General features: G+C 32.7%; 1 protein-coding gene across 1 annotated transcript; it reads left to right on the forward strand.

The window, feature by feature from the left end:
- The first annotated feature begins 18,101 nt into the window (after window positions 1-18,101).
- LOC105178221 (protein RSI-1) lies at window positions 18,102-19,442 on the forward strand. Its single transcript, XM_011101646.3, has 3 exons — window positions 18,102-18,280; window positions 18,448-18,472; window positions 19,047-19,442. Exons 1-3 carry the CDS (start codon window positions 18,203-18,205, stop codon window positions 19,226-19,228), a joined length of 285 nt encoding a protein of 94 aa, XP_011099948.1. The 5' UTR covers window positions 18,102-18,202; the 3' UTR covers window positions 19,229-19,442.
- Window positions 19,443-19,518: the final 76 nt, after the last annotated feature.

The following is a 19,518-nucleotide window of genomic DNA, read 5'->3' on the forward strand; positions in this document are numbered from 1 at the left end:
GCACATAAGGATAAAGAAGACTCTGCATGCATGCTTGTCTTAATCATAATTATATATATATAAAAGAAAAAATCGTGTTGTGTTGATTAGAGTTTGGTGAGTGGTCACCATTTTTCACCAACCATTATCCATAAATCCCACCTGAGGGGTAAAATTAATTGAAAAGCCGTATTATCCGAAGGTTAAGAGCCTGCCAGCTAATGATGTCTAGCTCAGTCGACGATGTTAAAATTTTATATTGTGTCGAATGTTGTTCTATTGCAGGTGTTGTCTACTGTAATAGTATGTGTTGTTTAGATTTTATTTTTATGATATCGTTGATCAGATTACGATTTTGATCAAGTTATTTTAATTAATAATAGTTCATCGCCTTAAATAAATAAAAAAAGCCCAGCAATAATGGTTTAGTTTGGTGGTTAAATTCCAGATTTTATAAATAAGTTAGAAATCATAAGTCCGAGTCTCTTCGGAAGTGTAATGGAAATTTATCTCATTTTATGTAAATTTATTATAATTTATTTCGTTGTTCTTTGATTTATTGATCAACTCAATGAATTGTTTAATTAATTAAAATATTAATATAATTATGTAATTATTGATTTTATAAAAAGAAAAAAAATTAAGGAGCCTGCTAATGATTCGGCTTTGGAGGTGATTAAGACGTTATGGGACGTCAATTTCGAGCTGATTACGATGGGAGGAATTCTTTTTTTCTTTTAGGAAATTTAATATTTCTTCTTTGGAAAATCAAATCAAGATTGACTTTTTCCAAGTTAAATGAGATGTGGGGTTGGGATTTTAATTTTAATGGAGAAAAATTAATGAAGTGTTTAATAACTACAAAGTAATTATTATACTTTATTTTGATGTATACTCTTCTTTTTTTATATATATGGATAATTATATTTACACCCTTGATTTATAGTATATTTACATAATATTCTTCTTTTGCAAAATTTCACATACAACCACAAAAAACGTCATCGTCGTTTATACAAATAACTCTTATTTTTTGAAAAATTACACATACGCCTCCCAAAAACTATCCTTATATTTTGGCTGTCAGAAATGATTTCTGCAATTACGCAAAAGATATGTTGACTTGTTTTTCTTTGCTTTTTTAAAGTGAAGGCGCTGAACTACAATTACACAAAAGACATATCGTCACTAATCCTTTTTTTTTTTTTTTGTGTAGACTAATGTCAAATATCAATATCTAACAACTACCAAGAACAGTATAATCATATACTGCTTATCAATATTAGATAACTATATCTAATCAATATCTATTATTCAAACTCACGACCTTAGAGTCATGGGACCTCAACTTCGTCGATTGAGCTAGACTTCAACTGCACGATGTATTGACTTAATTAGAAGTTTATTGACAGATTAAAAATTTATTATGATAATTGTTGTGTTAATTTAATTTCTTTTTGGTAGGTTTAGCGTCATGGAAAATAGTGAGGCTAATTATTTTTGGGATCAGCTAATTATTTACATATAGTGCTTTTCAAATTATAGTTTAAAGTAAATTAAATGGAGTTGTTTGGCTCATGATTCCCGTAAATTAAACTAAAATAAATTAAAATTTGTAAATTAATAATTAAATGCTTATTGTAGTTTAAAATCTTTTTATAAACTAGAGGTCGGGGCACGCGGTCGTTGTGAATCTATAGAAAAAAATTATGATGTGGGATAATAATAAAAAGGAAAAAATATTATTTTAGTCCGTTAAGTATGCCTAATTTTAATTTTAGTCCGATAACTATGTCTATTTTTGTTTAGGTCCAATAACTTACGAAATTGCTTACTTTTAGTCCTCTGGCAGATTTTCGGACAATTCTATCCCTATGCAACTTTTGAAAAGCAGTTTTAGTCCATATGCACTCATAAGGGTAAAATTGTTCGAAAATTTGCCAGAGAACTCAAAATAAGCAATTTTGTAAGCTACTGGGCCTAAACAAAAATGGACATAGTTATCGGACTAAAATAATACTTTTTTCTAATAAAAAATAAATTATAATAATGAGTTTATAAAATATATAGAAATTTGTGAAGAAAAAATATGAAGAAAATAAGGTGAGAGAGAAATGTGAAACTGTGGGTGAAAGAAAAAAAATATAATTATGATATTATTAAAAATAATTATAACTATAATTCTGATCAAATTCTTCTTTTAAAAAAGAAATGAGTTAAAGGTAAATTTGGATATTTAAAAGTTGGTACGGCAAAAAGTTTTTTCTTATAATAGTATCATTAGTTGTTGCACGCTGTCCCCACGAGCATATAAAAAGGAATCGTAGTGTGAGGTTAAGAAAAAAAATATGAAAAGATATAAACGTAGTATAAGGTGAAGAGAAAGAAAAAAATTTGTGATAAGAAATAAATGTAGGGTAAGGTACGAGACAAAAAAAAAAAAAAACTGTAATTATAGATTTATTAAATACATAGAAGTTTGTGAGTAGAAAATACGGAGAAGGTGAGAAGAAAATATAGAGTAATGGGTTGAGAGAAAGAAAAAAAAAATAATTAAGAGATTATTAAAAAAATATTGAAATTACTATTATGACCAATTTTTTTAACAAAAGAAATGAATTAAAGGATAAATATAGTTATTTAAAAGTTTGTACGATAAAAAAGTTTTCTTTTACAATATGGATAAATTGATGGATATTGACAGTATGACAAACCCATGTGACCTATAATTTCAAAAAGTTGAGAATTAAAATAGGAATGCATTCTCAATGAAAATAACTTGACCAAACAAAATCCCAACTACCTAAATAGTGGAAAGTGGAAAAAAATCTCATTGAAAATACAACCAAACAGACTCTAAGTTTTCAGAAGAATCTACAAATTTTTTTTACAAACTTTAGTATAAGACTTAGAATCAATTGGGTTATTAACTAGGGTGAGCTAATGACTGCTCTGCCGCTAATTTACTCCCCAGTTGACTTTAACCATAAATTAAATAAATCCTTTTGCTGTATTTTTTAATTGATTCAATTTGTTAAAAAAAAAAAGTTAGGCACAATAGTAATTTCAATTAATTTTAATAACACATTGTTGAGATTTATTTAATTTTCTCAACCCACTGCTACACGTTTCTTTCTCTTACAAACTTCTGCTTTTTCTCTCTTAACATTCTCCTCACAAATAAATACATACAGAATACAATCGAAATAGTTTTCACTATCATGAATAATTTGGGATGCTATCTTTTTGCCAAGTATATTGCATATAATATTTAGTATTTTTTCTCGTATGCGAGTTTTGATTAATAATACCGATATATAGAAACAAATCAAACCTTTGTATTATTCTGTTGGTGCAAATCAGAACAATAACATTTTATCGTACAAAAATAGTAGAACCAATGTAAAAAGAAGAATATTAAGCTCAACAATTTAATAAACAAATTGCAAAAACAACGTTAAGGAAGTACCATTAGTAATTCCGCAGGAGTCCTCGAAGAAAATACCGGATTTCAATCAGAAAGAAAAAAAATAACATAAGGATCCACAAAAAAAATTAACTGCATAAGAAAAGAGTTCTTAAGTGCAGCGAACTCATTATTTGGATAAACCTTTTTAGTAATTTTCAAGAAGTCATAATCCACAACAACTTATCTATTTTTCAGAAAAAAAAAAAAAAAAACACTCTCACACTAGTTTCAAGAATTAAACTAAAAAATTAACAATTGTTCAATAGGAAATACATTAATCCATTTGGTTGTTTGTAATAATTTTTTTTTGTTGGCAGAAAATTATTATCTATATATGTTTAACGAGTCAATAAATCATTTATTACATAAATATATATATTTTCTTCAATAATATATGAGATATTTCATAAATTGCTTATAACCTTCTGTAAGCAATTTTGAAAATACTATTGTTATACAATTGAATTCAACAAATTCACCAGGTCAAAAAAAAAAAAAAAGAAGAAAATTCAACATATTCAATCAAATATGAATAAATAATTTTTTAAATAAAATTACTAAAGAGAAAATTTGTCATAAAAATAATTTTATTTCATTACTATTTTTAATTATCAATTATGTTAATGGAATCAACTAAGAAACTAAGGAATGGCAATTTTATTACCTTCTAATTTATTGTATTACCAATCATAGGAATGCTATTCAACTGCTATTCCTTTTCCTTCTTTATTCCATTTATAAATCTTTCCGTTCTTACTTAATTCGATTCCTACATAGCGATGATGCTTTAAGATTTCCAAGTCTGTAGTTAGAAAGTGAGAGAGGAAGAGTGCTTAGTAATTACTCTAAATATTTTAAAGTCCAATCAACGATCCGTACCTTTTCTCCCTACATCATTTATATGAACCATGCGTGCATAACTTTCCAAAAATCATAAACCGCAATAATCAGAACAAAGATGATTTCAAGAGAAACTAATAGAAAGGGTACGTACAATTAATGCACAATCACCAAAAATCAATAAAAATAAAATTAACACCCATAGTAATCCGATATTAAAAATCAAGCAAGAGATATATATCCTAAGAAACAGATAAAATCAACTTGTAACAGTATTTTCGTCTCTGTTCACTAGCAATATATATAAAAAATGCCCCTCCCAATAATGTGTAAAATCTGACCACCCATTAGGATAGTTAGGTAATTTTTAAATAAGTAGGTGATACGTAAACTTTTTAACTACACACTTCTACATTATTTTTTTCTATTTAATATTATTATTTTCAAGCACTCGTAACTTTTATATGTTAATCATTTAACTATTTATTTATTTTTTGTAAAGCATAATTTTTGCAAACTATGAGGAATTTTGGTTATTTTTACATTATTTTACTAAAATATCCTTCTCAAGTAGCTGCCCACATTGTATCATGCAATACTTCTAAATACATGTTTGATTTGGTAACAGCGATTTAATATACATCTTACAATTATTTGACATCTTTACTTTTATTTAACATTTAATTCAAAAAATTCCATAGCTAAAATTTAATACATTTATTGAATTCCATAGTTATAATTAAGTAAATAAATATTATTTTTTAAATTTTACACACACATTGAAATATACTCTATTACTAGTTATTATCATTATTATTTTAGTTCATTAAGATTGAAGGACATAGAGTAACTATCATTTTAAGTATAAAGTAGATGCAGATGAAAACCCTTACTCTTCTCAATTCAAATATATCACATAGACCTATATATAAGGTCAATTTATTCAGTAACGGTCACTAGAAGAAAATTTACTATTGCCTATAATTTAGTGGTTATGAACTGAAGCTACAGTAAATAACAATTATTAACTATTGTTAAATAAACAATCGATCTAAAACTTATTTTTTCTTCAATATCGAAACTAGTTTTTCTATGACTATGAGCTATATCAAATAATTTTGCCATGACTTTTTAATCATGATAATGATTGTAGATGCACTTGCAAAAACCACACAATAACTACTGCGTGGCCACGCCAATAACTATTTACGACGGCTATTTATTATTAATTTTGACAATTAGCCATAATTTTTAATGTTATATTTCTTCTAGTGTGCCAAGAACTAACTTTTCAATTTCATTTTTCTTTTATCCATATGGTTATAATTTCTTGAAGTTATTATAATAAAATATATTTTATTCAGTCCGTGTTTTTTTTTTTTTTTTTACAAACACATTATTATATTCAAACATACATATATAATTCATTTTTTTCTTTATTTTTGCACAAGCATCGAGTGTGCTCGATTGCTAATAATAATAAAGCAGGAAACTGGAAGAGAAGGGGAAGTGAATGAATTATTGGGGGAAATAGGTAGGAGAAAGACATGCATGGTATGAAAGGAGGAGTAGAGAGGATGGAGAGGACATGGGTTTAATGGGGATGTTAGGACAAAGAAATTAGGCCATGTGCATCATGTCCAAAACCATACATACAATTATTTGTGCAGACATAAACTTAAACCTGAAAGCAAGTGATTGTTTCCCATTTCTTGGTTCAACAATTTGGGGGACCCCAAGAAAATAGGACACACAATTGTGTGTACTGTTGAGTGTTGTGCAGGCAAGGACTAAGACTAGCCCCATTTGCCCATCACAAGGGATAAATGTGGTGGGAGTGTGGCCTATTTTCCAACTATTTCGACACTGCTTTCTTGCTTACCCAAAACCATATCCCACATGTCACCTACATGTGATATTGGACATGCGGGGTCTCATAAATTCCCCACACATGGACTTCATGCATACACCTACCATTCATTTTCATAATAATAATAATTCATTTTCATAATAATAATAATATAGTGATGAATACCCCCTCCATACTTTTCCTCACAGGGACCTACTGCCCATGAGTGAGGAGGTCAAAGTCCATAAAAAGTTGTTTTGTTTTTTTTTTATCTTTATTAATTTGAAAAGCCCAAAGAACAAACCTACTTTAGCAGGATGAGTCAATATACAACAGGATGGACACATTATTCAGATTGCTGACATTTTAGAACACATCATGTCAAAATATCTCCAAAAAAATTCCTTGTAATTTGGTTGCAAACGGACTATTAATCAACAGGTAACTAATCCTTGAATTTTCATGTAGTCTGGGTAAGACTTGGTCAAGGAGTTATATCTCAGTCAATACTAGTCTAGATCACAATTGGATTCTTCGATTGGATAGCCAACATGCATAAGTTTCAAACGACATACTACTCTCCATAACCACCTTCTGAATCTTGGTACACAGTAACTTATTAATGGACCATGTGTGTAGTGATTTTGTTTACATCTTATTATATTTACTCTCACACTCAAACATTTTTAATCTCTCTCAATTTTAAAGCCATCTCAAGCTCAAATGTTTTGCACTCCACACGAATTATACACATCGCTATCACTTTCACCATTATTCTCACCTATCTTCAAGTTTCTCTTTCATTTTATCATTAAAGAATATTATTGACTTAAGTATCGAAGTGCTAACCTTTGTTTTGCAGGTTAGTATCCTGTTAATCTTAGAATTTTCGTGAAAGTCTTTGAATCCTTAGGGTGCAGATGAATCTCGGTACTCATCATAGGCGCCTTTTGTGGGAGGAACACTTGATCTATAAACGTGGAGAAATGGCAAGTTCTGATAATGGAGGTGACAATGGATCTTTTAGGAAAATATTTCTCTCCTTCTTGCCATGGTTTCTACTGTTCCACCTATAGAGCAGGCACTAGGGGGACTCAATACCCTCGACCCAGCTTTTAACTCGACAGCTCTACCTGCTTTTGCTAACCTGCTTCTCCATAAGTAGCTACAATTTAAAGTGGAAACCATTAATGCAACCCTCCAAGTTTCCCAAGCTAGTGGAGCAGGACAGTTCTCCCAACAGGAAAAAAGTGGAGCACTAGTTGATCAAGGAACCAATGAGCAAATTCTTGTTGTTCTCCAATAGAGTGGTCCTGCACCTACCAAGCCGGCCAGGAAGGAGGATGTAGCCCAAGAGTCCTTGAGAGTTAGCGCTCTTTCATGAAAAAAATGATAGAATTCCACCAAAAAGAGAGGAAGGAAACAACATTGACATTATGCAGATGAGCTCCTTGCTTATTTTAGGGCGCCCTCGCATCTACCTTCTTACAATCCACCAACCCTGTCGAGCACATCCGTAAGTTTGAAAATGCATCTATACTGCACAACTATACTGATGGTATTAAATGCCGTGTATTTCTTACTACAATAATTGATTTTTTTTTAATAATGGTTTGACCAGCTTTCACCTATATCAATAAGATCTTTTGCAGAATTTAACTGTCTTTTCCTCCACCAGTTCGCTAGCAGCAGAAGTGTAAAAAATCGACCATCGACTTTTTGGAGTGAAATAGAAAGAAAAAGAGACATTGAGGGTGTATGTCGAACATTTCAATAAAGCCATCTTGGAAGTATCCCACTACTTAGCCAGAGGTGCGAATCAATGCTATCATGTAGGGGCTCCGTGAGGGACCTCTCTTTAAATCATTGGCCAAGGAACCTATTTTTGACTTCTATGACATACTAACTCAAACGGCAAGGTATATGAGTTTAGAAGATGCCTAGTTGTTGCGCTCGTTCTTTGGATTGAGGGGAAGCAAGAGGGCGATTTACCCTTTCAATCCAAAGAACAAGCGCTACACTCCACTCATCACAAGCCTAACACAAATGCTCATGGCTATAGATACTCTACAGTGGCCTAGAAGTTTTGAGGAAAGACTTCAACTTCCTAAATCTAAGTATTTTTGCAAGTACTACAAGGAATACAGACACGAAACCAACCGGTGTTGCTAGCTAAGATAAGAGATAGAAGGGCCATCTAGGCCGGATACCTAAAAGATTATGTCGTTAAAGATCGATGACGTGAGCAACGGGAGGAGCACTCACTTCATCATGATTCCCGCAGGAGCAAGGAGCGAGTAACGTACTCCTCCATGTGGGAACACAAAAAGGAGAAAAAATGTTATGCCGAGGAACAGAGCCCAGAAAATATCCCTGCTAAAGGGATGATCCACATGATAGTAGGAGGACGCACTGATGGAGACGCGAGAAGGGCTAGCGAGCACATGCTCGGGTTACTAGGGTAGTCATGGAAATTGACCCCAAAGTTCAGCAAGAAATCCTATGATCCACCTTGGACCTGCTCACACATAGGGAGTTCATTTATCCCATAATGATGCATTTGTTATTTCTGCTACTTCAACTTATTACACTGTTCAACTATTTTTTTGGATTCTGGTAGTTCTGCAGATATCCTCTTCTATGAGGTTTACCTGCTGATGGAGCTTGAGGATAACCCACTGGAGTCAGTAGACACATCATTGTATGGCTTCACAGGGGAAGTTGTACATCCCCTAGGACAGATCTTGCTCCCCCTATCTCTAAGAGTGGAGTCCAACAAGAGGACTAAGAAGATCCGCTTTCTCATAGGGGACATGTTCTCAACATAAAATGTCAGCCTAAGAGCACAGATTGAAGCTTGTTAGTAAGTCCAGAGCACATCAACAAGAGCATACATCGGAAACCTATAAAAAAAGATACAGGCTGGAACCCGTTAGTAGGAGCACAAGTTGAATTCTATCAAAATGGCAGGAGCCCATTAGCAGGAGAACAGGTCAAAATCTGTCAGCAGGAGCACAAACCAAAACGTGTCGACAGGGCAGGAGCCTAGGAGAACAAGTAGGAGCCTAAGAGCACAGGTCGGAACCTAGGAGTATATGTCGAAATTCATCACTAAGGGTCGAGGACCATTACTAGGAGAACACCAAAGCTCGTTACCAAGAATGGAGCCTGTCAATAGGAGTATAAGCTGGAGCTCGTCAGCAGGATCATAGGCTGGAGCCCATTAGTAGGACAGGAGCCCAGAAGTATGAGCACAAGCTAGAGCCTATCAATTGGAGCACAAAGCGGAGCCATTAGTTGGAACACACACCAAAGCCCGTCAGCCTGGCCAAAGCCCATCCATCAGGAGCATAGGCCGGAGCCCATGAATAGAAGCATAGGCTGAAGCCCATCAATAGAAGTGCTGGATGGGACTCATCAATAGGAGCAAGTTTATAGACGATAGCTATTGATAGCTAAGTAATTTATCTTTAGGTCATAATTATAGCAAGTAAATAGAATTTTTGAGAATATACCAATGAGGCCTATCATAAAATATATACGAAACATCCATCATAAGCATAATTCTAAAACATCTAGTAACCATGTTCTTATATCATAGAATTATGAAAAATCTTACTAAGTAGGGCGCTAGTTTTCCATCAAGGATAAAAATTCTTTTAGGTGACTTTCTGGAATCAATCTTTTTATTTTATCATCCTATTTTAGCCCGAAGAGGTATAGGTGGCCGTTCAGTATTTTGTGATTGATGCATAAAACAATTTCTACAAATGAGTCTATTAAACCAGACGAAAGCTGGTTGAACTAGTGCTGGGCAAATTCGATTAGTGTAGCAAAATTCCAACATTTTATATCATCAGTATACTTGTGCAATAGTGTAGCAGTTTCAAATTCATGAATATCTTCAATAGGATTAGTAGTACCGTTATCAATGATAGGTGTGATGGTGCTAAGAAACGAGGTGGAAGTTCATTAGTCATCATCTCCTTGCTGGTGGGGATTCCATACTTCAGGAGCTACAAACACCTAGCGACAACGGGCTTCCCATGTGCTCGTAACCACTTTGTTGACATCTTCCATGCTAGTGCAACTAGCAGGGATAAGTTCATCTTGCTGGTAGGATCAACGAGGTTAACTTCATCCTTTGCTGGAGCACAAGAGGGATTGGTCCATTTTGTCTTCATCCTCTCTAGGGATCAATTACATCGAGGTCTGGTGTTTTCCTTGCTCTGATGTCGACAACTGGAGCAGGAGATCCTTAAAGAGTTGAGCCGATCACATTGACAATGACCTTACTGTCTTTTTCATAGAATAGCGAGTTGACAGCAGCAAGTATAGGTGTTTGACCTGCTTTTATGCTTGCAGATGTAGCATGAAGGTTTTGAAGGACTGTGCTGAAAACAACATCAATGAACCCATTGAATTGTTCATAGAAGAACGGAGCAATGATAATGAGTAAGATCAGAGAATAGATAGCAGGAATAGTAACATTAGGAACTCCTAAGGTCTGTTCCTAAGGTGGTTGTTAGATCCTACTGCAACAGGGAGGGAAGTCTTTTCCACAAAGAAGCTATTGTCACATCCATTATTAGAATTGGCCATTTCGTCATGTCTTTAGCTCAAATTTCCCATAGACGCGCCAATGAAGTATGTTGTAGTTTAGTTGGACCACAAGTATCAAATGATCTTCATGAAAATCCTAAAATTAAAATTTACCAAAATTAATCATTTCAGAAAATCAACAAAAATCTAGAAAATCAATTTTCCACAAAAGATGGTAGAAAATGGCCCAACCATTTAACTAGCAGATAGTCGTTCACAATCGGCCAAACACGCGCGTGCACCTGCACTACCCTGCTGGTCAGTGACCGATCGGTAGGGTAGCAACACCGATGTTGCAGCATTTTTCAAATTTTTCCCTTTTTAAAATTTTTGCTACTAAAAATTAAAATAAAACCATGCATTTATGGAAAATTTAATTTTCAAAAAATGCATAGAAATTCATAATTTAAAAGCAAAATTGATACATATTTTTTCAAGTACATAATCATGTTTCAAAGTGATATGCTTTTTATGATGCCCCCTAAAATTATTGGACTAAGCACATCAATAGGCAAAGTGCACAAAATAGGCAAACAGCCCAGCAAACTAAGAGCCCAACTAGCCCATCAGCAGGGAAGAAAGGCCTTTAGGTTTACTTGTTACTTTATTGAACTAGCAGGATCAAGAAACAAGTACATTCCAACTGGACACGTCATCATACAACTAGGAAAATCCGTCATATAGCTTGCCAATACATTTAGATATATCACCCTGAAAAATCTCTAGGTGGTTCTGAGTAAATCAATGGCAACTGAGCTGGGAATCAGGGTGTAACCAATTTTTCAATTTTCAGGCAGACATGGCAAAACTCAATCCACCTGACGTATCTCAGTTAAATCTAGTCTAAATCTCAAACGGTTTGTTGTGGATGATAGTCACTCAAAAGGCTTTCAACGCCGTATGGCACTCCACAACAAACATCGTATCCTGCTCTGTACAAGCCTATAAATAGAGGCCTTGTGCAGTCATTTGGTAACATCATTCCTCACTCTCAAACTCTTACTTATTCTCTCCATTTTCTCTAGGTTCTTAGGCTATTTTTAGCCTATATTTTGCACTCCACACGAATATTATCACTCTCATATCATATTTCACCATTGTTCTTAATTTAATTCAAGTTTTTCTTTTCTATTTCTTCTTTGATCCATTATTGCTAAGTATCGGAGTGCTAACCCCTATTTTGTAGGGTTAGTCCCCGATAATCTTAGAATTTCATAAAAAATCCTTTGACCCTTGTGGTGTGACAAAAAATCTTGTACGCGTCACTTTTCAGAAATAAATTAAATATGTTGTTCATGCTCAACACATAAAAATATATCAATTCTAAAGCCAAAGCACTGAATAGGGCTCTGATACCACTAAAAAAATCAGTACATCCTAGGAACAGAATAGAAGCTTGAAAAAGAATTTAAAATTAGTTTCAATGGGGTGTTCCCTTTGACAATATCGTGTATTTAGTGTTTGTCAAAAGCATAATAACAAAAATCTATACATGTTGGACATATTGCTAAAGGATGAAAATTGAAATAATATAAATTAAAATAAAACTCTACCTTTTCGTTTCTTAAGTCGAACAACAACGTACATTATTCCCTTTACGTCCTCCAACTCTATTCACTTGAAATTCAACATAAAATTCCTCTCTAAGTTGTCCACACCACAAAATGGGATGAATGTTCTAATCTATTCTAGATAGAAAATGAACAAGAAGAAAACAATCCAAACACAACACTAAGGAGAAGTTTGGGAGAACTTCGGGGGCTCAAAATTTCATGGGTTATGGTGAGAGTGAGAACAAGAATAATGAGAGTTGTGTGTAGTTTTATATTCTACATACAATTGATTCAAAATTCAAACCACAAAAAATTTGTCTTCAAGGTAACCTATACGCTCACATTCGCATTACCTCCAACCATGATGATAAGAACCACTCCATATCCCTCATCATGATTGATCATATGCTTACATGGTGTGGAGGAATCGAAACTCCTCCTAACTTGCTCTAACTCACTCTCAAATGAGCTTAGACTCCAACCGACGTCCATTGTGCGTTATATCAATATAATTTTAGTCCAACTAAATCTAAATATTCATTTAATCCAATTAAATACTTGAACACTAACAATAATTAATTGATCCAATTAATTAATGAAGTCAAAATCAAGAAATAAATCCAATTAATTTAAAGGTATTAAATTCAAAATTAATTAATTCAATTAATTTATTCTTGAGCTATCCATTTAAATGAATTTTTCCAATAAAGATCCAATCATTTATATTCTTCTTGAACTAATGTCATAATGATTTGACTCTTTAGGTTCATCCCATTGACACTTGGGCTTATATCCAACACAAGCAATTAATTAAATATAATATAATTAATTATTTTCAATTAACCATCAATCAGAAACTCCTGTCACCATGGGTGGCCGTCTAGCAACAGTCCATGGCACTAGAAACTAGAAGAATATTGGCATGAACACTTAAGCTCCCGAGTACCATATGGGTACGGTCCTTCCATCATCTGCTCCCGGTCTAAGTTTAGGACATGAATTTGGATGTTGATTTCCATCCTAAACTAGACAATTATGCTCAATAACTTAATATGCCTCTGCTATATTTGTCGATCTAGAAAACCATTCCCTATTTAATTAATCGATGTGGTCACAGACTTTAACAGCTCATACTATCTCGTAGCGCATAGAAAACTCGATTGTAATATACTGACAGGTGATGAATATCTTTGAATTCACTGTCCTCAGTACATATTCGGATTGCATTAGACAAGATTTATAATGACTACATCCAAGATATAATCATTTTTCGTCAGATTCAAGATACAACAGTGATAAGCCTGTGACTGTCATGGTTCTTCAAATTCGAGAACTATTCCCGTACTATTGGAATCAGGAATTTCAATCATACCGACTAAGAGTAAGATGCATTAGAAACCTCTTTAGAAACTAGTATTTGGGAAGTACCTTGAAATTAAGAACTCTACTGAGTCAGTTTGGACGAGTTAAAATCCGCCATGCCTATGTCATGAGTAGGGCAGTGTTGAAACACTTGAAATCCCTCCAACCCAGTCCCCCTCTCATTTCGGGCGACACAGCATATTCTATGCAAGCCAATGTATTTTCCTTGCTTCCCCATTACAATCTGAAATGATGGTTTTGAGTGTATTTAGTAGGTCATCATATAGTTGGGATCGCTTGCAAAACAGATTTTAGGAGAGTAGCACGTCTCGCTTGTGATAGAAACCCTTCCTTCCACCCTAAAGTCTTCCTCCAGATTTTCTCATGGATTTATCAAACACAACCTTTTTAGAGCTTCCAATGAGAGCCGGCAAGCCAAGATAGGTGGGATGTGCCTCGTCAATATATCCGAACTTGCAAAGTGTCCGCCAGTTCGTCTAGTATGGTAGCCGGCCGTGTTTTTGCTAAATGTGGGATGATTTTTCCTTGTTTCACTACAAGAAAAAATGTTTATAGCTACCCTATAGGAATCGTAGCAAAAGATCAAAATTCGTAGTAAAAACTTTTTTGCTACGAATTATGTCTGTAGTCTATACGGGTGTAACGAATGCTTCGCTACGGAGACAATTCGTAGCAAATACTCTTTTGCTACAAAAAATTTACTTTTATTACATCATTTTATAGCAAGAAAAAAGAAAAAATATCTATCTTTTTCTACAATTATCGAGTTGTAGTCATTGCTTGGTGTTTGCTATGAAAGAATAGCTTTCAATACAATGATAGATTTGTAGCAAAAAAAAGAACAACAAAAATGATCACCTTTTGCTATGAAGCTCTAGTTGTAACACTAACATTTGCACTAGTTATGCTATTGCATAAAACTAAAATTTAATTATGCATTTTTTTCCACAATTATCCTAAATTTGTTTTCAAAACTTATTATTTTCTTTTTATAATTTTATTTATATTAATAATTGAAAGTATTCTTAAATTATCAATATATCTAAAACTTAAATTAAATTAGAACTAATGCATTTAATTACTAAAGAAATATCATTAGATAACTTGCACCGTTAATATTTATACCAATATTGAATAACACAATTAGCCAATCAGCATATCAATATAATATATTACAAATCTAATAAGTTAATTAGATAAAAAGTACAATCTCCTAATTTCAACATGTACTAATTACACAGTCATTCCAATCAAAAAAGCCAAAATTTACATATATACCAAACCCAATATACATGCAACTGACAACAAGTAGCTTCTCAGCTTGTCCAAATCTCCATGCCCTGAAACATAGTAACCATAAAATCCAAATAAATAAAAAGAAAAAGGGAAACCAAACAAGGTTGCAATTGCTAAAAGGAAAGAGACAATTTCTTAAGTTCACCGCTTTAAGATTAGAAAATGAGCACTATAAACTAGTCACCAAAGAGCACCGATCTCAATTTCTCAACAAATAATATGAAGGAACACAGAAGGGGAGGGTGGAGACAAGAGAATTATTCACCCACTTGAACATAAGCATTTGGCACTTAAAGAGCTCACGAGATATGGTCACAAGAACATGGGAAAAATATTATTTTAGTCCGTTAAGTATGCCTAATTTTAATTTTTGTTCGATAACTGTGTCCATTTTTGTTTAGGTCCAGTAACTTACGAAATTGCTTATTTTTAGTTCTCTGGTAGATTTTCGGACAATTTTACCCCTATGCAACTTTTGAAAGGCAGTTTTAGTCCATATGCACTCATAGGGGTAAAATTGTCCGAAAATCTGCCAGAGGACTAAAAGTAAATAATTTCGTAAGTTACTAGACCTAAACAAAAATAGACATAGTTATCGAATTAAAATTAAAATTAGGCATACTTAGCAAACTAAAATAATACTTTTCCCAAAAAATATCGAAAATAAAATAAGTAAAAACATCTCCATAAGGATGGAAAGGGTTATTGCAAAAATAAAAATGATTAATTCAATTCTTCCATCAAATAAGAAGCAAAATAGAATCACAAATGAAAAGAATCCATACCTTGTTGCTGGAGCAGCATAATATGTCCAAGATCTGACCAACCCCTTACTCCTTGCTGTCCCACCCCAACATACAACCTTAAAAGTGAAAAAGAATCTCATGAACTGCTTGAATAGAAGTTATGGATCCTTCTTTTATAGAAGTAATCCTTTCTTATAAAGAGCCCATTTCAGTACTCAGAGTGGATCGATAATCGATAGCAGAAGGCATTCTACCTAATAGGGCCGCTACTTTGGATCCTGAGTAGTAATCGTCCTTGTCGTGGATATAATTTATTGCTTAATTAGATAAGATTTTAATAATTTTTTAGAAATATAATTTATTGTTTATCTAGGTGGATTTTTATTACTTTATTAATTGTATACTTATGATATATAAAGGGAGTAAGTACGTCTTATTTACTGCTTCTAGAATGGGAAATGATTCTTTTATTTTAATAAATTGCATTTTGCTTAAACAAAACTGAAGTAGCAGATTTACTATGATGACTTTGAGAAAATGGATTTCTTGCTGAGTTTTATTATTTCTCTCTTTTGTTTTCTTCAATTTTTTCTTTAATTGAGGAGGTTCAGTGGTTTCTACAGTATATTTACCCTTAATCAGCTTATTATCGACTTATTGCACGTTAAATAAATTTTTTTATAATCAAATCATCACCATGCATCTTCACACGTTAATGCATTATGAGGAAGTATATTTTCACTATTGTAAGGGTAGTTAAGTCCAAAAAAATTGTTCGACCTGCAATAAGTCAATCGAGGAAAAATATCAATTTCATTCAGTTTTTCTGACTAACGGAGATACTTATTTGTTAGACGGAAGCAAAAAAACCTCAGAAATGCTAGATGTAATTTCTGAAATCATAAGGAGTCCACATATAATTATACCAAACTTTATGGGAGGAGAGTGTAATTATCCCGATATAAATGATGACAAAACTCTCCATCTTATGGCAATCTGTAGGCCATGCAGTCCATGGATTTGCCTTTAGTTTGTTGGATTGGTAAACATGATTGTGATCTTGTAAAGATGATTTTGGGTCCGCACCTATTTCTTTCAAATAAAAACTCATCTCCACAAGTACAAGTTTGGTTTGAAATAAAAATAAATCAGATAAATAGTTACTAATGAAAAATAAAAAGTAATTTTATTTTATTAGGTGTCAAAATAAAATTCAAAGACGGCTGCTGTCGTAAAGCAAATATGTGCTTTAAAAATAAAAATTATAAATAATAAAACAAAATGAGTATTTCATAAATAGTTCAAACTTAAAGTCATTACGAAGAAGAGGACAAATAGGAGGAATTTCTCTATTAATACCTATGTTAATGTAATTTTTTATTAGTGTAATAATTGACAAAAGCAAATTATTAAAGTTATAGAGATTCGAGAAAAAAAAAATAAAGTTGGAGAAATTGCGTTGTACCGAGACATAAAAAGGTATAACAAATATTGAATTTGTCAATGAATATTGAATTGTAAATCATTGGCATTACCTTTGATATGAGATACATCAAAAAATAACTTGGTCAAAATTTAAAAATTCTCACTTTTATTAATTGAAAGTATGAGTACAGAAAAAAATGTGAAGGTGAAAAAATAAAATAAGATGAAATCTCAAGCAACCACATATATTTTAGGGATAATTACACTCCCCTCTTCGGAAGTTTGGTGTAACTAACGTAAATTTTCTGTAGTTTGAAAAATTATATATAGTTTGCTTACGTCTAACAAATAAGTCCACCTGGTAGTCAAAATTCACCAGATTTGCTAATATTAACAAAAAAATAAAAAAATTATATTAGCCCCTGATTGCAGGTCATATAAGTTTTTTTATGACCAAATTACCATCATACATCTTCATGCGCTAACACATGTGAGGAGGTATATCTTCACCGGTATAAGGGTATTTTAGTCCGAAAAAAAATATTTGAGCTACAATAAGATCAGTAATCAATCAATCGAGGGTAAATATAAATTTTTTCTCAATTTTTTTTGTTAATATTAACACATTCAGTGAAATTTGACTAACGGAAAGTAAACCTCAGGGTGCTAGATGTAATTTTCTAAACTACAGTAAATTTACGTATAATTACACCATACTTTAACTATCCTTTTAATTTAGGCTCAACAAACAAAAAGTGGGGGGGAGGGGGGGAGGACACAAAAACCATACCAAAATAATGATACCAAATCAAGAACAAGAAGCACGGCGCCGTTTCCGCATCAACATATCTTATATGAACTTTTCTTGTGCAATTTAACTTTCCCCAAATCAACGCCTCAAACAATGGTTCGGACTTATGACCTTCCCACCCCATTTTCCCCTATAAATATTCACTTCCCATATTCTTCACTCACACTCATAAACCCTAATTTAATTACACATCTCTTCCACATAAATATTTTCTTGATTTTTTTAGTTTCTTGAGAGAAAAGTAATAAGATGAGTGCCAAACGTCCCTACACTACACTCCTGCTGCTTTTCATCATAGTCTTGCTTTCTTTATCCAATTTGGTTCAGGTAAGTTTATTTGATTTTTCACTTGTATTTTAAATAAATTTATTAATATTGTTGTTATCATGTAATTGCTTAAATTTTATACAAATTTACTGCAGTAATTATATATGAATATATAAAATTATCCTCTTCTCTATTAATTCTGACTTTTGCTTCTTACCATTTTACAGGGATACAATCACCTTCGTCCTCAAGGTATATATACATAAAACTATTAAGATTTTTGAGTTGCAGATTCATTAATTAATTAAACTCAATTGTTTGAATAATTCTTAGGACTCAAAATTTAAAAAACCCTATATATATATATATATTTACATTTTAAATTGTGAGTAGTTATGGTGAATTTTAAGTTCACTTCATTTGTTTGGATTATGTTAAATTTGAAGGATTTCAATTCTTTAATTTAATTTTGAAATATATTTTGTTAAATGTCGATGGATTTTTTTTCTCCTTTCTGAATCTTTCATTTAAATCGAAATCTATCTATTTAAATGTTATACGTGCAGCAATGAAATTTTATCAGATTTAATGCAATTTACCCCTTGTAATATAAAAATTACTCCCTATTAGAAAAAAATAGCAATTAAGAACTTTATTTTAAAAAATATAAGGAGGTAAATTGCTATTTTTTTTTACAGGGGTTAATCTGCTCGTTGGCAAGTTTTTCAAATTTTATATATTTTATATTTGAATCTTGAAATTTTGTTTACAAAAAAATCACCCAAATTCAAGATTGGAACAGTGATATTGTAGTGTGATTTTCCAGAATGCAGGCCTCGTTGCACGTACCGGTGCTCGGCGACGTCGCACAAGAAGCCATGCATGTTTTTCTGCTTGAAGTGCTGCGCGAAGTGCCTGTGCGTGCCGCCGGGCACTTACGGCAACAAGCAGACGTGCGCTTGCTACAACAATTGGAAGACTAAAGAAGGCGGCCCTAAATGCCCTTGAAGACTATATATTTGTCTTTTGTTCTTCCCAGCACATCAAGAATTGATCAACCCTTTGTTATGATATATATATATATATAGAGAGAGAGAGAGAGAGAGAGAGTTTATTATATTCTTTAAAAGATGAGTGCTGTTGTAGTAACCCTACTTCACTGTTGGGGTGTGACCTTTTCTAGTATCATAATAATATATGAAAATTATGTCAGTTTTCTTTAGGGTTGGTGAGAGGGAGGAAGATATATTCTTGCAGACTTGATTGCGCAATTGATTACAATATCTAATTTAGTCCAC

This window comes from Sesamum indicum, linkage group LG9, assembly GCF_026168435.1.
Source record: "Sesamum indicum cultivar Baizhima isolate 11 linkage group LG9, ASM2616843v1, whole genome shotgun sequence".
Classification (NCBI taxonomy): Eukaryota; Viridiplantae; Streptophyta; class Magnoliopsida; order Lamiales; family Pedaliaceae; genus Sesamum; species Sesamum indicum.